Below are 23121 nucleotides of genomic sequence, written 5' to 3'. Positions count from 1 at the left end.
CGCTAGTATCTGAGAAGGAAGAAAGCTCTGTTTTCTGTGCCTTTGAAATGCTAAAAATAGGCTCGAGCTCCGGTGCCAATCGCGTGGGACAGGGCGTGGGGTGCTGCAGGGCGGAAGGAGGGCAGGATGGCCTGACAGAGGAGTGAGGAGATCCGGTAATTCCCGGCTCACCTTCAGGTACGTGACGGTATAAAACCTGCCCAAGAGCACAGGGTGAGGAAGAGGGACACCTGCTGTCTGCTGGTACAGACCTAAGGTAAGCTCCCGTCAGAGACAGCTGAGGCACAGCCCCGACATCCGAGCATCTACAAGGGACAACAGGGACACAGCAGAGAGAGAGTCCCCATAAGTGTCCTTAAGAAAGAAGGCACACGGCACGGACAGAGGACACCGCCGACATCCGAGCCGCCACAGGAGGCAGCAGTGCCATCATTTTGAAATAATAAAGCCAGCGAGCCCCTTCCATTATTAACCCGTACGTTTACCTGGAACAGACAGTCCAGCATGCCCCTCGTGTGTGAGTGGGCTGTCAGCAAGTAGAGCAGACACTGGGGTTCAGCAGAGCGGCCTGGGCAAGGGTGGCACCCGCCACGGCGGCTTCCCCAAAATTACCTTGGCCCTGCCCTTATGTTTTTTTTCAAATAACGCACTGATGGGCACTCTGTCCCAGGCGAGCCCCTACTCTCTAGACTACTCTCATGGTGTGCGCAGTGCATCGCTGTAGCATTCCTGTCCATTTTGCACTGTGTGCCTGTCCCACTATCCAGGGCTGTCCTGTGGTCACAATAGGCAGAGTCACTTTGTGGACTGTCCTGTCCCGTATGCACCACCATCTTCTTCCTGCCCCTCCGTGCACTGCTGTCTTCATGCACAGTTGTGTGCCTGCGCCTCTGTGCACTGCTGTCCTAGGGTGTGTGGTGTGTGTGTGTGTGGGGGGGGGGTGTTAGTAGAGGGGCGGTGTGAACAGTCAGTCCCTGCAGGCGTGAAGTGTTAAACTCCTGCACTAAGCTGTCCTGAGGGCGGCGCTAACGCTAAACCCTCATTCCTCCTCGAGACCCCCTCGAACAGCTCAGGGGGGCTTAAACCAGCTTGCAAATTAAGGGTGCAGGAAATGCCGCTAGACACACACACGTGGACCTGCAGAAGAGGTGGCGTAAAGGACGGTGCTGAAACCTAGCTCTTTTCAGCTTGCACAACTTAGAATAACGCACTCCCATTAACCACACATTCTGTGCCAGCTCAAGCGCTCTTCCCGCGGTCTTGTATTGTTTATAGCACAGACCTCCTCGGGGGCTTAGGATACTCTGATGACGCACAGTTGATGGCTCAGTCTACCCAATATTGTTATCATCAAACTCAATGACTCTCATTTTATCCACCTCAGAAGGATGAAAGACAGAGTGCATTTAAAACTGCACTATTGGTGACAGCAGTCGATGAATCCATTGACTCAGTCTTTACCAAACCTGCCACAGGAAGAGAACAAAATACATAATTACTAATCACAGTATGTACTTTACCTACAGTATTGTCTTATCTCTTGGCATTTTAGGTCTGTGTTAGCCAAGATCTTCCTATTTTACTAAAATAAACACATGCTATACTAACTTATAAATTGGACTCCCGGTATTATAGTATTTATTTTGTTAACATTTCTGTCGGTATTTATACTTATTCATTTTTTGGCCAACTCATTGGTATTTATCCAAATTTATTGTGTGTTTTGAGAATAAATGGAGCTGTCAAATGGGATATTTTCACAATTATTTTTCTCTTGGATGTGCACTCATACATGGCCGCCTGTCATGTTTCAGCAAATCAAGCAGCCACTTGTATTAAAAGACTACACTCACAGGTACACTTTAGTGTTATGCTACACGTATGTGTTAGCATCTGCCTGTATTTGAGGACATTTCATCCTGTTTTTTATCTCTCCTTGCTGTCTGTCTGCTCAGCTGTTGTCTGGAATTCATGAAAGTCAGCATGAAGTTTCTCAAAAGAAGCACCATTTTCAGTATTTTTCCGCTTTTAAAAAGAAATACAGACAGGAAACACATTGTTTTCTGTCTGTATTTATCTGTAAAAATCAGTAAAAACGAAAAACTGAAAGCCTTACATATAATGTTTTCCAATATCTGGCTGTTGCTCCTGTCAGTTGACTCTAAACGTCCAACCAGACCCAGAGATTCAAAATCCCCGTCTTCATTGTTTTCCTTTCCCAGGATCAGCATCTTGTCATCCATCACAGACACACACACACACACACACACACACGGGAGGCCTTGCGTAGGGTCCATCTTACCTTGGGCCTTTCCCTCATCTGACATCCAGTCCTTCACCCATCTCACCCCCCTTTTCCTTGGCACATCTCCTGTCTCTACACTATCTCACCACTCAGTATTATCCAGATCTACCTCCGGCTCTTTCCTCACATCCTTTTCTAATCACATCCTGCCATCTATCCCTACACCAAACTTAATGTAGGCCCTTTACAGGTCTACCTTCTTGTCCTTTCTCCATCTTAGTTCCTGATCCATTCTCACTTCACCTTCAGATCTAACCCCAGCTTTCCTCCACACCTCACTTCCTGCATGGTAGTGATCTCACTTCCTGCCCATTCCTACTCTCACCTTCTTTCTGTGGCCATCCCGCCTCCTGCCCTCGTCTTTCATTGCCTCACTTCCTGCCCCATCTCACCTTCCACCATTTCTCACCGTATCTTTCCTTCTTGGTCCACTAGGTGCCCTCACCATGGAAGGCTTCGCCTCTGTGTACTACAGTGAACCCTCCGTCATGGGCTTCCTCGCCAACGTCATCAGCGCTTTCCTGGTGGCCCTACAGAACTTCGCTTCGTTCCACACCAAGGTGAACGCTGAAGGGGTGGAGAACATCCTTGCAGGTGAGCATGGGGCTGGCTGTAGTAACAGGGAGGGCTGGGTAATAATTGCAAGACCCTGGAGGTCAAAGTGAGCACCTAAGGGAAAGTGAGCATCCAGGGAGGTGAGCATACGGGGGGGTGGTTGTAAGAAGCAGCTCGCCGTAATGTCTCCAAGACCCTGGGCACCACCTCTGGTCTTCTTACTTTGGTTTGTTTAAGTTGAGGCTGTTTCCAGGGTTGACTCTGGAAGCTCAGTCCTGGTTGGTTGTCTGAACCCACAGCTTCCTTTTCGACTGTTCTTCTTGCAGCTGTCAGAGTCCTAGGGGCGCTTGAAAGACCTACATTGGCCGCATCTTCAAGCTCCTGTAGTGGTCATGAGCATTTGTCAGGCCCGCCTGGCAGTGCATGCTGGGACTTCACCCTGATTGGCTGCAATGATCTGGATCTGTGGTGGCAGCACAGGGCTGAGGGGTGAAGAGCAGCCTGGACTGGAGGTCCCTGGGTTTGTCATCCTTGAACCTTCAGTTGCTGCTGTCTTGGGTTGGATCCCTCGTCCCCCAGTCTTGAGGCCACCACAGGTCTCTCTCTTTCAAAGAGACATCTAAAAGCCTGGTTCGGATCCTCTCTCATTGGGTTTGGCACTGATGGGATTAGAGTTGGCTGCATTGTTTTAAAATCAGGGCGTGATCTATTGTATCCTCTGGTGTATGTTCGCTGTTAATTGTTTGTGTCGGTATTTTCCCTGCAAAGCCATCTTTTGCAGGTGTGTGCATTCTTCCCGATTAACAAAAACTATAAACAAGTAGTCAAATATTAAAAAGGGTACTGTGGATGTTACCAATGGTTACGAGGTTTAAGGGCATTTGTGTGCACACAAACATTTTCACCCATGTACGCACAAAGATCCAAATACACACATACACAACTCACAAACACACACGCACACACACACACACACAACACACAGAACCAAACACACACACACATATAACCTCAGACTAACACAGAGACAAACACAGAAAGACTAACAGGCACATATACAGGCACACTGTGCATACCAATGCACGAACACAAATAAATACAAAGACATAGACAGAAATGCAAAAAGTCTGGCAGAAACACACACTACACAGAGACGGACAGGCACAGCGTCAGAGACACACACACAGACATAGACACGCTCACTGTGCATGCCAGGAGGTCCCGTAAATGAAAATTGTATTTAATGTCTTTCGATTTCTGCTTTGCAGGAGTTCATCTGATCCTGATTGGAGGACTGACACAACTTGTTGCAGGCATTCTCTGCTTCCGGAAGTATGATCACCTGGGAAGCACCGCCTTTGTCTCCTTCGCTGCCCTCTGGAGCAGCTATGGGGCCACCCGCATCGTCCTAGGAGCCTACCCCTCCGTCGTCAACAGCACACAGGATACAAACAATTCCATTGACCAATCCATCATGGCCGCCTCTCCTCTCCCAGTCACTGAGAGTGCAGTGGCTGGGCTGGTGGCATATACAGTCATCGCCTTCATCCTCTCCTTCTGCTCAGCCACTGTCAACTACATCATGCCCTTCGTCTTCGGTGCCATCACCATCACGTTGGTCTTCGAGGCCGTTGGGCTCTTCGGTCAGTGGGCGCTAGTCGTGTCTGGGGTCTTTGAGCTTCTCATTGTCCTGCTAGGGTTCTATGGAGCCACTGCTCTGCTCCTGAAGGGTCTAACACAGAGGTATGTCCTACCTGGCTTCGGCAATTCGCTGTTCAGCGTCTTACTTCTAGGCACCCCCAACAGCAAGACTTCTGGCAGCATCGGGGAGGAGAAGAAGAAGAATTCGAAGTACGCAGAGCCCATGGCGCTGGGAAACATCGCGGACACTGTGGCCGCTTTAATCTTTGCCTTTTACGGCTCTGGGTACATGAAGACCTTCTACATTGGTGCCATATGGGTCAGCATCAGTGCCTTCTCCCAGCTCTGCGCGAGCTACTACAGTTATCTGCGTGATGACGTCTACAACACCACCAAGTTTGGCCTCCACAGCCTGTTCTGGCTGGTGATATCCTGGGAAGAGTTCACACTGACCGTTTTCCTCTCGACGGACGATGTGGGCGGGAGCCGATCGGGCATGGTGGGGAGCTGGTTCTTCCTGGTCACCGCTTGCATCCTCTTTGTCATGTCCTTCAATAGGGACCTTCTGGAGGTGCTTCAGAATGCCGGCTTCCTCCTCCTCACTGTCTCCACCATCCAACAGATCCCCCTCCTTGGCTCCCGTGTCTTCTTCGCGGTGGCCTGCAGCCTCTACACAGCTATCTCCCTCTACGCCACCTTCGCCAGCCTCATTAACTCTATTGCGGATAAAGCTCTGATCCCTCTTGGCAACCAAGTGATGTCATCAGCGACATTTCAGACATTGCTTCTGTGTCTGAGGCGTGTGACCGGCAGATCTAAAGACGGTGACCTTGAAGACCACAGCACCGGCAGCCAGCTCCCTGATGCTCTGTTCTTCATCTGCAACGGATTGGCCTCCTTGTCTGCCATCCAGGGCAGCCTCAGTGACCCCACCAGAGCCCACCTCTCCATCCCTTGGATGCTGATCCCAGGCGCTCTCTTCCAGTTGTACGTCTCCAGGATTGTGGTCCAGAGAGGTCGAAGATTTGGGGCGGTCCTGCCCTTCTGCTATGCTGTGGTGTGGGCCACCTGGACCTGGCTACGGTTCGCAGGTAAATATTTCTTTGTTGTTCTAATTCACGTTTAAAAATGTATGTACAAACGAAGCCTGTTTTAGTGTCTGTGAGGGCATGGTTGTCATTTTATTAAAATCATACAGATGCAGGCAGGCCCCATAGTCACACGCTTAGTGAGCAAACCAAGGCATCAAACAGTATCTCAGAGTTTTCATCAAACAAAGACCAAATATGCCTTTGATAGCATATTGCTAAAAAATTTACTAGAAAGTGGTTGGCACTAGACATATTAATAGGGGTATGTTTATTAAATCATCAAATAATTCAAGGCTCTACAAGGTGGTGAGAAATAGTATTGCAGCGCAGCAATACATACATGTATGTGGCACAACGTACTCTACTGTAACAAGAGAAATAACTGAAAAACTGAAACCGTGACATGATATTTAAGATGTTAAATACAGAAGTACTGTGAAGTGTCTCATATTAGTTTAAGTCTGGTTTTGAAGGAAGATGATGACATGCCCCAATTCACGTGCTGTTGACTGTGAGTTAACGCCCTGTTCTCTGTCTTTCCCCCTCCCAGGTCCCTTGTTGAATATCGACATTGCCAGTCATGGTGAATTCACCCTTGGTGCCATCGCCTTCCTCATCGTCAACGCCTTCCTCATGGTTTTGGGTAAGTCTGCTTAGGTGGTAGTTGATGGTCCATCTCTTCAGTGCACACTGAAGGACCAGCAGCCCCAGGAGATGGATGGTCCTTCAACCTTAGTGAGTTTGGATTGATCTGTACGATTGAATGGATCCATATAATGGTGCCGGTCACATTCCAGCTATCCACCTATAACCCTCTGTGGTCCATGCTCATCACTTGTGGTGCACCCCCCTTTAATGAGGAAAGAAAGTCACTGCAGCACCAGCCAGCCTCTGATGTCTGTTGATTTTGGTCCCTAAAGCCCTCTACTTCTTCTCATTCCATAGTCGCCTACGCCAACGTGGTCTTCTTCCTGCTGGCCCTGCTGATGGAAGCCGCCATCACCTGCTTCCTGCTCTTCACCTTGGAACGACTGCCCCTTCCGCTCGAGAGTAAGTGGTCAATAATGGAATGGACATGCCCAGGGCTTCGGGTTGCTCTCGGTGGCCATTGTTAGAGGCAGCTCTGGGGTCAACTGAGTATCTAGTCCATCACCAAGGCCAACTTCAATTATCAAGGCTCCTGTGTGTTTCTGCAGAACTGGAAACTTAGAAATGTCATTATACACAAAGCAAGTGACTGCATTAGAATTCCCTTCATGCTTGCATCAGTAATGGTTCCTCCCAGAGGTAAACTGGACTGAAGGAAAACACGGAGGTTCAATGTCAGAACATTGCCTCTGAAATGCCCATTGTGTGATGCACTGTCAGGAGCATCTCAGATGTGGCAAAAGCTGCCTCAGTACTACGGGCGTTTAGCAGATGAATGGTGAATCAGGATGAGGCCATGTGGCCTTATAGGACAAAGCTGCTACTCTAAATGTCTCATCACATGTCCAGCTGAAAGTAGGCATTGCCTGCTTGTGTATCAACTCAGGCCTTCAAGCTCTTGTGTATTCGTGACCCACAGTGATGTACTCATGACTTACTGTGATGTACGTGCTCATGGTATATGTGATGGGTTCTGTACTTTGTTCTAAATGTGAGTCTCGGTTGAGTTTGCCTGACTTTGCCTCTCTTTGTTCCTCCAGTTGCAGTGTTGGCCATCGTCAGCTCCATCTGCGTCTATGGGTCAGCGGCATCCCTCGGAAACTGCCTCTTCAGCAAGGACCTTATTCCCATGGGACCTCCTCTAGTCAAGGTAAAGTGAGGATGAACATATCTGGCATGGTAGAGTCCCCCTCCACCCAAGGAAGTACCACAGCCCCTCTATATCCCTCAGAACGCCCACCAAAGGGCAGTGCCCTGCTCTACTCTCGATACCTTATTGAGTCCACCTGAGGGACAGTGCGTGACCCCACATTCTACTTGACAGAGCCCATCCTCAATGTCTTTACCTGACAGAGCTCACCCTGGAACGGTGCCCTACTCCAGTGTCTATACTTGACAGATCCAACCCAGGAATAGTGCCCTTCCCCACTGTCTGTACCCGAGAGAGCCCACCCAGAGGTGGTGTCTTCCCCCGTCTGTACCTGAGAGAGCCCACACAGGGATGCTGCCATACTCCACTGTCTGTACCCGAGAGAGCCCACCAGAGGGATAGTACTACTCATATCTCTCTGACCTAATCCACCCAGAGGCAGCTGCCTACACTCACACTTTCTCCATTCTTAGCAGGCAGTGCCTCTGACAGAGCCCACCCTGGGACGGTGTACTGCTCCACTGTCTGTACCTGGCAGAGCCCACCCGAGGGATTGTACTCCAGGGATGTGTGTGTATCTTGCAATGAGAGACGTGGAAGACGCTGCTTCAGTCTGTCTCTGCTCTGCATCCTTTTAGGAAATGAAGCCCAAGGAGAAAGTCGAAGTGTCCAGCTCCTGCGTATGTCCTGATTCCCGCCGCACCAGCAGTCTCAGGACCATCGCCGCCCTGCTAGATGATGGTGGTGTGTGTGGGGTCCCCACTGACACAGTGTATGCCCTGGCAGCCTCCTGCAAACACCCAGAGGCCATCCAGAAGATTTACACCATCAAGGTAGGCATGCGCCACAGCTCACAGAGTGTTAAGTTCCCATAAACTGTACGAAAGAGAATCCTATTGACTTTGTCATTGATAGGTTCATGAGCGCTCTTTGTAGGCAAAGTGATTTGCTTGGTGATTTCTGGGTTCCATTGTTTGTTTTCTCCCCGTGGTACATCTAGCAGCATGAGATGCCAGGATACGCCTCATCCTTTCCAGATGGGCTTCTCATTATGTCATGAGTTTGAGAGGGAGGGCATGCTCTCAGTCCAGCTTCCACTTTTCTTTGTATGATGTTTCCTCAAGAGTCTCCTGGTACTACAGTGGAGTCTCCTTATTGCATTGATTGATTCCCCCCCACATTATCCTGGTTCTGTTCCATGTTTCAATGAGAGGTTCAGTGTTCACCATGACCAATGCTGATTTGTGGAGGCTCCTTGTCCTCCATGTGACTGGGACCTCCTTCAATAGTCTTCAGTCTCTGATTTGTATCAGGACATTATCGATCGGGATGAATCTGAGCCTTTCCTGACTGAAAGCATTGATGAGGGTGTACTAGAGTACCACATGCGACACCGAGGTCATACCCAGCCGAGTGCAGAAATCCTCTGAAGCCACGCCTTCTTAGTCCTTTGTGAATATTTCATAGATTACATTTTGGGACTTCGGTTGATCTTCCAATGTAAGGACTCTATGGGGTTCTTTGCATTCAGCTTGCTTGCTATCTTATGTGAAGATAGTCTCTTTCCCATTTCTCACTTCTGTATGAGAGTCACTTCCTCAGTGTTCTCCCATACATAACCCTCTTGCCTAGATAATCAGTATTAGCCAGATCTTCCTTGACTAGTTTATGCTCACCGCCAGGGAGCTATGTGTCAATATTTCAACTATTATTGCCCCATACCATTACTCCATCACAATAACTTCCTATTGCCTTTACTTTGATCCCCTCTTCCTAATATTGTAATGACCTTTACTTCAACTAGATAATTATCCCCAACCATCACTTCACCCCCTCATCCCTAACCCTAAGTCAATCCTACAGCTAACTCTATGAACTCAATGAAATTTATTTGTACAAAATGTAACTAATATTGCCCCTAACACTGATTCTAAATTATTCTGAATTACAACAAAGTAAATAAATGAAAAAAACTATTCTTATTTGAACTGCAGTTCTAACTGTTATCCTTAGTTCAATTGAATTGAAATAAATTACATTAAATGTTATAATTTTCAAGTACATTCACACTACCTCTAATTTAACTTAATTTAGTAGTCATACCAATAGAAAATTCAAATAAATGAAGTCTAATTTAATTATTTTTGTGTTGCAATAATAATATTAAAGGCAAATAAAATAAAATTTAAACCAAATCAAAGTAAATTACATGAAATAAAATGAATACTAAATCAAATAAAAGTACATGAACTAAAATGAATACTAACTGTAACCCTGGATTAAAGTACATTAAATTAAATTACATTAAATTAATTCAGATTGCTGTATAGTAAAATAAATTAGTCTTAACTTTAGCATCAATGAATGGAAATTATATTTTATTTAATGAATTTCATACCAACCCAAATCCTAACTTCAAATTAAACTAAATTTCATTACATTGAATAAATAAAAACAGGTATGTAGCATTTTTCCGGCCATAATACTAATATACATTTGCCTTTAACCCCAGAGTCTATTGCTGTTGCCATCTTTATTGAAGAACTCACTGCTTCCAGCTCTCAGGAGCATCAGAACCATGGGCCGGATTTATGCACACTTTGCGCCATTGTAGTAAACCAAACGTGGTGCAAAGTGGTGCAAAGTGTTGATTTAGGATTTAATTTCCAGCACAAAACAAGTTTTGCACTGATAAATAGGCATAAAGTAATACAAAGTAGCACGATGCGCTGATTTGCACTACTCTGCATCAAAGGGTGTGTCCCATAGGTGGCACACGGGCAATCCAATGCAATCACCCGTGGATTTCGATGCAAGGCATATCTACTAAGATTTGTAGACAGGGCTTTGTGCCAAAGATGTATGCCTCCCGAGGCAAACATAAACTTGGAGAAATGTTTTTCTCTTCAAACTTAGCATGTGTGCTGTACTGTACATCACACATACAAGGTTGGAAACATTTTTAACTATGTTTAAGCAAAGTGTTTTGTAGAGAAAGAGTACCCAGAAATATTTTAAAAAACTATGCTGAGCTTCACACGGACACTCGTGCACTATGGTGCAAGGATGTGTGCATGGCAGAGGGCAACCCAAAGTGCACCTGTCCTTGTCATATTCTAGATGATGTCCCCTCCAGTTATTTCTTGTGGTAATCAGCATCCAGTGATCTCTTATGCTCATCATCATCCAATCCTTCAATGATCTATTATGGTCATCAGCATCTAGAGACACTTAGATCAATATAAACCACACACTAATTCTCAGTGGCTCAGCTAAGGGTACTGTCAATGTATTTTAACTCTAGTGTTTGATTTTTATAGATTTTAGTCCACTCCTTAATTGGTATGAATGAGCTTTTCCTTGGCTAGTCACTACTTTGTGTACCGTTTACAAACCAGGGACTGTAGCATTTCAGAAGAAGTTTGTACTATTGATCAAGTGTCACTGTTGCCGCAGGATCCCTTCCCAGGTCATGTGCTCTGATGCTTCAGCAGCGGAGCGGTCCCTCTCCTCATGCTCATCCATCTAAACACCCCCTCTGCTTATCTCTTGTCTGCTTTAGGACCGACCCTTGGAGAAGCCCATCTGTATTTGCATCTCCCACCTCGGCCAGCTGCGGAACGTTAAGCCTCCATTTAGCCCTCTCCTGTGGGAATTCATGGAGAATGTCTACCCTGGGGGCATCAGCTGCATCGTTCAGAAAGGAGAGTGGCTCAAGAGATTGGGTGAGTATCATCTCTGCCATCTTCTTAGAGGAAGCTCTGTATGGATTTCCTACTCTAGCGACTTGCGGCTTAGGGGTGGAGTCGTGAAATAGAACTGGGTGGTGCATATTTCAGGACCAATTACTGCTCCATTTCCATACACAATGTGCTTTGCTATCCCAACTATTGATCTCATGTAGTTATGCGCTCACTACTGTCATACACCATCATGGTGTCTAGAGAACCTCTTCTCATTTAACCCCGTTTGTAAACCGTGATTCAAGCTCCCAAATAAAGACTCCTCTGATATGATTGTAGCATACCTAGCTCATGTTTCTTGAAGCACAATGCTCTTGGGAACTCCTTACCTTCCAGGCATTCCATCCATCACTTTATGTGCTCTTCCCCCACTGCCAGATTCACCATACCGTAGTCTAATGCACCCCATCTTGTGTACAGATCCTCATCTCAGCTGACTCCTGAATCCATAGAATATGGAGCATACCATCACTTGGATTTCCCAGACCATCATCTCATTTAGCACACCAAAAACTTGTCCACATTCTGTAACCTCTCAAATTGTCCACAGAAGTGCTTCTCTCTTAGCTCCTGCCCCCCTATTTCAATGGTAATGCACCCCACTCTAATGGGACATATTCATATCCTCTTCCTCCTATAATCTTAATCTCGGTTCCATCCACCCACCTCATGGCCATTACGGGTCCTCATTTCAAACTAGCCCATGCATTGCTGGACCCGACTCTAGTGCACCCCCAAGGTTTCTACAGCACATCATTTCACCTGGCACTTGAATTTCTAAGTCATGGTCCATAAACGCTCATGTTATTGATAAACCCATGCCTCACTGAACTCCTGCGTCCTTAAACCACAGCCGATAAACCCCCTGGTGTTTGGCAAGAGACCCTCATTCCACCTGGCTCTTACTTCCACATACCATGACCAATCTATCCATGAAGACTAGCGCACACTCCCTCCTCTCATCCTGCTCTTGTATTCCTTGCTCAGTGGCCCATGGTGTCTCCCGGCCCTTGTCTAGTCTGATCTGTAGACCACGGCTCACACACCCACATGGCTTCTCAGGCCCACATCTCAGCTGGCTGATAAAAGTCTTGATCATGACCAATCCAGCTCTATGATCCGCTCTCACCAGAGCCTAGAGGCAAGCTCGGTGCGGAGTGCTCTATATAAATATAGTTAGTCAACCACTGACCACTCATTCACTTGAGTCTGAACTGCTGCTAAAAGATGCTTTTCTTTTCTCTCTTTTCAGGGGTCGGACTGGCATATGACATTGTGGGCACTAAGGACTCCATTATGATCCGAGTGCCAGACCATAGTATCTGTGCACACCTTACGGACATGACTGGCCCCCTGGCAATCACCTCAGCCAACCCAAGCGGGGAGAGTGACAGCACCCACCATGACATGGTTACCTCGTAAGTATAAGTTCAAGACAGAGGTGCTAAAAGCAGAGTGTGGGATAGGCTGTGGGTGGTTACTTGCTGAGAGATGAGGTAAGAGCCATGGAGGAGTTGGGTAGGGAATGGATATAATGAGAATTGATTATTCTACTGACTGACATGTGAATAACAGAGCAGAGTGTAAACTTTATCTGATATGAACCGATTTTTTATCTAGTTTGTAATAAACTGCAGTGTTGAAGCACATCTGTATTGTAGAATGCATGTATTCCTAGATAACTGGGTAATGACATTGTAAAAAGTTCTTTAATACTCCCCATCTAATGATAGACATCCTCTGGATATTTATTATATTTCTCTGTTCCATGAAGAGACCAGTCCACCCTGGTGGATTGGAGTTTGTGCAGGGCCACCGGCGAATGTTTACTCACACATGGCTTTTATTCTCTAAATTACCCTGATTGTGATCCACTTTTAATGCATTTGGGTGCAGTTACATTTGTTGGGCTCATTGTAGGCTGTCCTCATCATGTTGATGATCAGAGCTGGTAGATGTTCTTTGTCAATTCCTATTACAAGAGCTCATAAAGAGGTCTGTGTTTCTCTCCATCTTTGCGACAGGCGTTTGAGTCACAAGTTGGAGGGAGTGCTGTGCGATGGGGACTCCAACGAGTTGGTGGGCTCCACTGTGGTGAACTGCCTGAAGATAGACGAAGGTGAGTCTAGTGCTGGTGCTTAATTCTATCCCATTACTGTTCCCCCAGACTCTAATTTGGCTCAGGATGCCCATCACCAGACTGGGATTTCTAAGCTGGTGACATGCCTCTGTCCCTCTGCAAAGAGAGTTTTAATCAAACACAAGAATGAAAGAATGAGGGACTCATGGAGATATGCTATCTTCAGCAATAAGATTTAAGGCTTTCAGCATTAATGGGTTATTCAAATGTGTAGTTTCCAGCTCCAGATGGCGCTTTTCAGCCTTTTTAGAGAATGCATGCAGCATGAGAATTTACCACATCCTTCTTTTGAATAGGTGTGTGCAAAATCATGTAATTTGTTTTGCAAATTTCAAAAAAGTTATGTAAAATTATCTGAATTGTGTGAAATGGGAGATGCCCGTATCTCGTGAAACTTTTTCTGTGAAAATTAATGTGAGGTATTGGCAGGAGACTGGTTCTAGCAGAAACTGTCACTGACAAGATATTCATTTTGTGCATGAACCAGTGTCTCTGTAGTTGTGCAAAATTGCACACATTTTGCCAGAGTCATTTTAGTTTTGCACAGATCTAGTTATGATCCCACCTCTCACCATAAAAAGGCTCTTCTCTTCTCTGCAAGAAGGAAGAAGACAGGGCTGTTGATTGAGTGACCTTTCACATCCTTCAAGGGTGATATCCACCCTTTCCCAACCAGGTCACTTTTCTCCATTGGTTGGTGTTTTGTGGTTTTTATCTGCTGACATTGTGCTTCTTTCTTCACAGGCATCCTGACCATTGTTAGGGAGGGCTGCGTGCCCACTGCCCGCGTCATGCAGACATTTGAGCGGGTGAAGAACGCGCTGGCATGAGGATGAGTGGACGTGCATTGAACCTCGATAAGCCAGTCGTTTCCAAACAACCACACCAACAGAATCAGTTCTCAACCTAAGCCAATTTCGTTTTCCAGTTTCCAGTTTTGAAATAACCATATCTGAACCTTATTGCCTGGCTGTCATTTAAAGGGATATATGTCTCCGTATAATAAGGCCTAATGGGGAAGGATTTCCAGTAACTGTGTGACTAGGGGCAACAGTGTTTGAAATTTCTGAAAACATTTAGAAAAAAGTATATTTTTGTAAATACATTTACTTGTACTTAGCTTTCACCAAGTCATTAATGCAGAACTGGTTATTATCAATGGTTATTGTCACACATCCGGTTTATTGACCTGAATACCAGTCTCCATGGTCTGCAAATCTAGTAGCACATCAATGTGCTCAGTCCACACACCACCCCCCTCTCCTGTCTCACTTAAATGCCATTCGGTGATGTGGGTGTTGCACCTGAGAGCCTATACCAGTAGTTGCAGACTGCATTCAAAGTAATTTGAATGGCTGTCCGACTCTCAACTTTCCAGTGAATATTGAAATCTCAGGATACGTCTCCGTTTGTCTCACCTTTGACAAACAGACCTCTTTCATAATTCTCGTTCAGCAGACACAACTCATTCCTTTATGGGAATCGAAGCGCTGTATGTCCACGGCTGCAATCCCTTGGCTGTGGTGTATCTTGAGATACAAACGTCTTAATGCTCATTTAGTTCTGTGCCCTCACACTAATAACCAGGGGCGCCTTGTTGTGGTTCGGCCTGAGGTTGTAGACAGTTAAATCTTTTGTACAAGAGGTAAGGAGTGATCCAACAGTAGATCAATTGATGGCCTGGTGGTGTTACATTTTCTTCAATCCACACACTGGTTAAACCTTGGGTTCAACTCACACCGGATCAATTATTCTCGGCCAGAGGTGGTGACTGGTGGTAGAACTCTTCCTACAAGTTTCAAACTCTGCTAGAGCCTGGGGCATGCACACGCCTCCTCATGCGCTGGCATGAGATATCCGTTCCAATGTCCATCAATTGCATGTCACCAAAGAGGCCATATCCTACTCACATGGGTGGATCACGTCTTGCAACCTTCCTGGTTCTCAGGGTGATTACCGGCAGTGTTGTTGACGATGGCTTCTGGACAAGGCTCCCCCAATCCATGAGCGGTACCAGACTCGGACATTTTGTACAGAATGTGAAATATTTTATAATGTATGATCCTATAATAATAATGTTATTTATAATCATTTATTATGGTTCAAATCTGATGCAGGCATCAATGATGAATTCTATTTATTTTGGTACATGAAGGACTCAGTTTCTATGGACTCTCTTGGTGGACCCACCGGGCACAATATTTGTAGAGTCGGCTACACAGGCTGAGCTCAAGCTCTTATGTATTGACTCCACTGAATGGAAGGGTTACCATGGAGGTCCACTTGAGAGGGTGACCTTATGTTTTTTATATATTCTAGCTCAACGTTTTTGAATATTTATTAAAACGTCTGTCTCTTGAACTAAATCGTACTAATGGAAAGAAATAATAGAAATGTATTTGAGTGTGCGATCACACCTCTCGTGCGGACTTTGCCGCTATGATGTGTCTGCGTCTTGATAGTGCCAGATCTACCTTTTCGCTCTCACACGGACATTTGCCTTAAAGGGACAGGATGTTTTAAATCAAAAATGGCTGCGGTTTTTACCCCTTCTCTCACCACGACCGATTGGAGAGAGCAGAAAGCATCTGTTGGGCATGGGGGACAGACAGACTGTGTCCTTCCACTCTGTGTAGGGTCCACTCTGTGTAGCCCCCCCTTAGGAGCACTGAGTATAGATAGTACTGTGAATTATAAATGTGAAGAACCCACAGAGACGAAGAAAGATGTTTTAAGATGTACATGGAGGGCCTATCAATGTGGCAATGCTACTGCAGTGGAACAAATAATTTATTGTCCAACTTTTTACACTATTTAATGTTTTCATGGAACTGTTTTTCTAGTGAATCACTTTCAATGGTACTGTTTTAAACTATTTAATTTATGTGATTATGTGTGTTTCTTAATATAATTTTGTTGTCCATATCTTTTCAAATCACTCTTCATCCATATGCTGTGTGTCTTGTTTTGTCAATAAAGCTGTAAAAACAGGAATATCTGAGTTTCTGAGTGTGGTGCATCAATGCTACGTCCAGTCCAGGTTTATCTATGAAAACAAACATGCCTCTCAGGACCGAAGGCAGTATTGGAATCCAAGCGGATAGACCCAACCCTCCCCACAGGCTGAGACCCCTGACACTTACATACAGCACAGGCACTCCGGATCAGGCCTCGGGAAACGCATAGCAGATAAGGGCATCCTTGTCACCAGGGAGGTGACTAAAAAAGGACCTCTCCGGCTCCCAGGGTCTGATGCTGGGCACTGAGAGAGGTTAAAATAAGGGCAAGAAGGGCCACCCGGGCTCCCTTAAAGCTTTGGAATATCGAAGTTTATCTAACTCAGCTTACACTTTGTGTGATCCAATGAGAAGGAACATGGAGATGGCTCAGTCATACCCCCGAATCACTCAGACATACCCCTGACTCACCCAGACATACCCCTGAATCACTCACACATACCCCTGAATCACTCACACATACCCCTGAATCAATCACACATACCCCTGAATCACTCACACATACCTCTGAATGACTCACACATACCCCTAAATCACTCACACATACCCCTGAATCACTCACACATACCCCTGAAGCACTCACACATACCCCTGAATCACTCGGACATACCCCTGAATCACTCACATATACCCTTGAATCACTCAGCCATATCCCTGAATCACTTGGACAAACCCCTGAAACACTCACACATACCCCTGAATCACTCACATATATCCTTGAATCACTCAGACATATCCCTGAATCACTTGGACATACCCCTGAACCACTCACACATACCTCTGAATCACTCACACATACCCCTGAATCACTCACACATACCTCTGAATCACTCATACATACCCCTAAATCACTCACACATACCCCTGAATCACTCAGACATACCCCTGAAACACTCAGACATATCCCTGAATCACTTGGACATACCCCTGGACCACTCACACATACCCCTGAATCATTCGGACATACCCCTGAATCACTCACATATACACTTGGATTACACAGACATATCCCTGAATCACTTGGATATACCCCTGAATCACTCACATATACCCTTGAATCACTCAGACATATCCCTGAATCACTCAGACATACCGCTGAACCACTCACACATACCCCTGAATCACTCACACATACCCCTGAATCACTCGGACATACCCCTGAATCACTCACATATACCCTTGAATTACTCAGACATATCCCTGAATCACTTGGACATACCCCTGAGTCACTCACTCATACCTCTCAATCACTCACACATCCCCCTGAATCACTCACACATACCCCTGAATCACTCAGACATACCCCTGAAACACTCACACATACCCATGAATCACTCACATATACCCTTGAATTACTCAGACATATCCCTGAATCACTTGGACATACCCCTGAGTCACTCACTCATACCTCTGAATCACTCACACATCCCCCTGAATCACTCACTCATACCCCTGAATCACTCACACATACCCCTGAAACACTCACACATACCCCTGAATCACTCAGACATACCCATGATTCACTCACACATACCCCTGATTCACTCACACATACCCATGAATCACTCACACATACCCTTGAATCACTCAGACATACCCCTGAATCACTCAGACATACCCCTGAAACACTCACACATACCCCTGAATCACTCACACATACCCCTGAATCACTCAGACATACCCCTGAATCACTCAGACACACCCCTGAAACACTCACACATACCCATGAATCACTCACACATACCCCTGAATCACTCAGACATACCCCAGATTCACTCACACATACCCCTGATTCACTCGCACATACCCCTGACTCACTCACAAATATTCCTAAATCACTCGGAGATACTCCTAGATCACTCACACATACCCCTGAATCACTCGCACATAACCTTTGAATCACTAACTGATACTCCTGAATTACTCACACTTACCCCGGCCTGAATCACTCTGCACATTCCTACAACATCCCTGTGTTCTGGTCTCCCAGACAGTATGACACACCCCTCACACCTCTAGCAGGGGATTCCTGACACTCCATCTGAGATTCTTTAATCAATGAGTCTTTCGTGTGCACATTCACTTAGAATAAGTGCACTTCAGTGCCATGGCTGGAGGGGTGGGGGTAATATTCCACCAGTTCTTTTTTTGCCATTGTTTCCCTTTTCTAGTCGCCCTGGGGCTTTAAACCATGTATTCTGGTTCGCGGAATTCAAAGCCAAAAGTCCCTTTTTTGCACCAGCAGCAACATTTTCTCGTGGAACTTGTATAGCTGTTCTAACAACTTGTTGAGAGTCCCTTAATCATCTACCATGTGATGGTTAATTTATTTTTGCATTTAACTTTTTTATTTTAAACATAATGTCACCATGTTTAGGCAGGAACATATTTGCTCCTATTTTTAAAACGAAATGTAACCATTGCACCAGCGTCTCTTGGTCAGATATCATAGCTGTGCTTGGTTTTAACAGGCTGTGCTTCTATGAACCCCTCGATGTAGCTATGTTTTTTATGCCTTTTTTCCCAATGGGTATTTTCCCACATCGAGTCCTCATTTTCAGAAGGACCCCACTCTTGGTTTCTGAATTTCCTTTTTCATCTCTCTTTTTACTTTCATTCTCCCTTTCTGCCATCTACTGCCCTGATTATGTCTTTGGTTTTACCCAGCAAATCCTCTGCATTTGTCTGCCATGTTCGCTCGATTGGCTCCTTTCTTTTATTGTCTTCTTCTACTCCATGTCTTCTGATCAGTTCTCTGTGCTGTCTCCTGCTGTCCTCTTCCCCTTCCCTTCCCTTCCATCTTCAATAGAAATAAAAGAAGGACTTTATGACTGTGTACTTTACTGTAACTTTAAGATAGACTCAGGACCCAAGAATCAGTGCCCTGAACAAACAGACTAAAGATCTGAAGCACAATAAAGCACAACTGAAGGGTGGACACAGACCAATGACAAAGGGGATATCGGAAAAAAAGAGCAAAGTGAGAAGCGGCTATGTCTAAATCCATAATGGAGAACGGACTAACCGCTCTGCTACTACGGAGAGACTGCAATGTCTTCAGAGATGGAGAACTACCTAATAATGGTCCCTACCATCTAATGGCTCGATGCACAGCCTTCCACCATCCTCATCACTGAACTGTGGGAGTTCTCTGAGCAGGCACTTAAGAGCACGTTTCAGCTGCACGAGTGCTCAGAGTAGTGCAAAGGCTTTAAACCGGGGCACTTTACTCAGTATTGGTGATTCAGCCCCCTGATCGGAGCCCGTTCTAAGAATGAGTTAGAGTAGAAACAGGATTCCCCAAGGCACCTCCACTCTCAAGAGAATGGGCCTCACCACCATCCCTGACCCAAAAGAAGGAGAGGGAAGAAGCAAGTAGTTCATCAGTATCAGACCACCCAACTCCAGAAGAAGCAAGTCATCCATCTGTATCAGACAACCAAACTCCAGAAGAAGCAAGTGGTCCATCAGTATCAGACCACCCAACTCTGGAAGAAGCAAATAGTTCATCAGTATCAGACCACCCAACTCCAGAAGAAGCAAGTACTCCATCAGTATCAGAACACCCAACTCCGGAAGAAGCAAATCATTCAACAGTATCAGACCACCCAACTCTGGAAGAAGCAAGTAATTCCTCAGTATCAGACCACCCAACTCCAGAAGAAGCAAGTCATTCATCAGTATCAGACCACCCAACTCCGGAAGAAGCAAGTAGTCCATCACTATCAGACCACCCAACCCTGGACGAAGCAAGTAGTACCTCAGTATCAGACCACCCAAATTCAGAAGAAGCAAGTAGTACCTCAGTATCAAACGACCCAACTCCGGAAGAAGTAAGTCGTCCATCAGTATCAGACCACCCAACTCCGGAAGAATCAAGTAGTCCATCAGTATCAGACTACCGAACTCCAGAAGAAGCAACTACTCCATCAGTATCAGAACACTCAACTCTGGAAGAAGAAAGTCATTCAACAGTATCAGACCACCCAACTCTGGAAGAAGCAAGTAGTCCATCAAAATCAGACCACCCAACTCCAGAGGAAGCAAGTAATTCATCAGTATCAGACCACCCAACTCCAGAAGAAGCAAGTAGTCCATCAGTATCAGACCACCCAACTCTGAATGAAGCAAGTAGTCCATCAGTATCAGACCACCCAACTCCGGAAGAAGCAAGTAGTCCATCAGTATCAGACCACCCAACTCCGGAAGAAGCAAGTACTCCATCAGTATCAGACCACCCAACTGTGAATGAAGCAAGTAGTCCATCATTTTCAGACCACCCAACTTCGGAAGAAGCAATTAGTCCATCAGTATCAGACCACCCAAGTCTGGAAGAATGAAATCATCAATCAGTATCAGACCACCCAACTCCGGAAGAAGCAAGATGTCCATCAGTATCAAACCACCTAATGCCGACAGGTGAACTTACGTGTAGCTTCGAGTAATCGCAGTCCATATTTTGAGCTGGTAGGTGTAGCTGGGTCCCAATGGGACTGGTTTTTGGGGTTTGGGACCTAATAGGTATCCCTGAATGTTGACCCAGAAAAGGATAGAGAAAAACAGAAAAAGAAGATGAAGGAAAAGGACAATAGAAATACTGTGACCCAGAGAAGGCAGATATGAAAAAGAACATGCAAGAGTGAGATAAAGAGACACGAATTGTAAAGAGTGGATACAAGAGGCATGTGGTAGAATCAAGACTAGATATCCTTGGCAGCAAGCAAACCTGGCGTTCGGCAGTGGGCTCCTAATAAAATCGTCAGGCTCCTGCACTTACTTATTTTGCAAATTATACACTGCAGCTCGAGGTTCTACTGGCAATTTACTCCACTCAGACTTTTGACAAATTGTGTTTGCCCATTTTAGACAATGATGTCGACATGGCAATTTTTTAGCTGTTTGAGTGACAAACTTTAATGCAGCAAGGAACGACAAAGCCAGGAGGTCTTGTCCATGTGACCTGTTGGCTTTGCCAATGCTTTTTAGGCACGCTGGACAGCAGGAGGAGAGATGTGAAGAAGGAAGCCGGCTCAAAAATACACACACTCTCTTGAAGTACCTAACATAAAAGAAAAAAGTAGAGCTTGAAAACCAAGCAGTGGGGCAGAGATGGCAATCAAAGAGATTGTAAAGATGCAATGGCCGTAGAAGAGACAAACACAAGATTAACAAGCTGGAACATAAAGAAGAAGCAGGTAAATGAAAATTAAAAGGAAAGCCAGCCATTAGTAAGCAATGGGAGCATTGCTGCCAAGGTTTCAGATTACCATGTGTGACATTTTCATAATTTATGTGTAATTATGAGTGACATTTCAATGACTATGAGTGACACTTTCTCACAAGCAAAATCAAGCAATGAAGACAAGGGAAATAGATGAATATCAGAATATTACACCCATTTGAACAACAAGATACTCTAAGAAGATCTTGAAACTGCTGCAAAGCACCAGAAATGGAAGGACACTAACCTGCACTTGTGTGTCAAGGTCAGGAGGTCAAACACAGGCGTCGGTCTTCCTGTAACTTAACTCAGCCAGCGCCAGGTGGCAGCAGCAATTCCTGGGGGCCTGGCCGGTGGTCAAGAAATTAAAATAATTGAATTCATCCTGCCACCACCTGCGCCGGCCGAACCCTCCTCCCACAGCATCACAAAAGTCAGTGAGAGTCTGCACCCGTGGGACCGACCTGTGGGAGCCAGGAAGCCAGCGGCTTCATTCTGGTGCAGAACTAGCTAGAAAGTTTAGAGTGTTCATTGACACGGCCCCGCCCATTCCTTCATCGTGATTCTCCAGTGGCAGAATGTGAAGCCCCCAAAAGGTCACTGACACTAGCGGTGGCGCCAGTTCGTTGCCGGGAAGCAGCAACAGTCAGGGATGGTGTGACCCAGGATAATTCTAGCAGTTGTAGGGATGTTCTGAAGGCCACGTCGCTAGGCCAGTCACGGACTGAAGCAGCCGACGAGGTGGGGTCTCAACTGCTAATGCAGTCAGCTGCGCCTACTGTGACATAGACAATAATACGTGCAGCAGAGTGCAGTGCTGGCAGACTGTAAACCGTGTCTCCTTACGGGGCATATTATCAAGAAACGGCGTTAAATTTATCGCCGCTTTAGCCGCTGAAGCGGCGATAATGGGCTTGATAATACGCCCTTAAGAATTCCCATAGAAGCCCATGTTCTGGTGTCGACATGGGCTTCTATTGGAATTCTCTGCGGCATATTATCAAGCCCATTATCGCCGCTTTAGAGGCAGTTTTCTACCGCTAAAGCGGCGATAATTTTAACGCCGTGCTTGATAATATGCCCCTAAGTTCTTCGGAACAGAGCAAGCCATCCTTACCTCCGGCCTCCTCGGGAGTGGCGCTCCTCCTCAATTATCCCTAATCTCCCCATGACCCTCGCACTGCCACTGCAGGTGGCTATGCCGGGGTTGTCCAGGGAAGAATTGAGCGGTTTGGAAGCGCCAGGCCCCGCAGAGAATGGCTGCGATGACACAGAGCAGCAGACGGTGGCGCCACTCTGGAGGCCGACAGGCTCACAAATTCAAACATGCTGCTGTCATGACACCAGAGTCGCCACACCACAGGAGGCGGCTGTGCGAGCCCCACTACGGCTGCCCCAGCCCTCATGTGATCCAGCGCTTCTGTAAATGCATCTACCCCAGTTGTAGTCGCTTCCCTGCTTCACTCTCAGCATGCAGGTGGTCAGGTCATTGAAAAAGATGCGTGTTTAATGCATTTTAATGCGGTGATGTGGACCACCACATTAAAATGCGTCAGTCTAACGCGTGACGCATGGTACTTGGCAGGGCTGTGGGAGTGCTCCAAAACCTC

General features: G+C 46.1%; 1 protein-coding gene across 1 annotated transcript; it reads left to right on the top strand.

Annotated features, from left to right (window-relative positions):
* The first annotated feature begins 228 nt into the window (after positions 1–228).
* On the top strand, positions 229–16206 carry LOC146788881 (uncharacterized). Its single transcript, XM_085630475.1, has 11 exons — positions 229–256; positions 2741–2899; positions 4129–5592; positions 6143–6235; positions 6538–6642; positions 7281–7390; positions 8029–8223; positions 10953–11115; positions 12386–12551; positions 13158–13252; positions 14018–16206. Exons 2-11 carry the CDS (start codon positions 2752–2754, stop codon positions 14101–14103), a joined length of 2625 nt encoding a protein of 874 aa, XP_085486601.1. The 5' UTR covers positions 229–256; positions 2741–2751; the 3' UTR covers positions 14104–16206.
* Positions 16207–23121: the final 6915 nt, after the last annotated feature.

This window comes from Triturus cristatus, chromosome 10 (genome assembly GCF_964204655.1).
Source record: "Triturus cristatus chromosome 10, aTriCri1.1, whole genome shotgun sequence".
Classification (NCBI taxonomy): Eukaryota; Metazoa; Chordata; class Amphibia; order Caudata; family Salamandridae; genus Triturus; species Triturus cristatus.
This window is presented reverse-complemented; position numbering and strand designations above follow the sequence as displayed.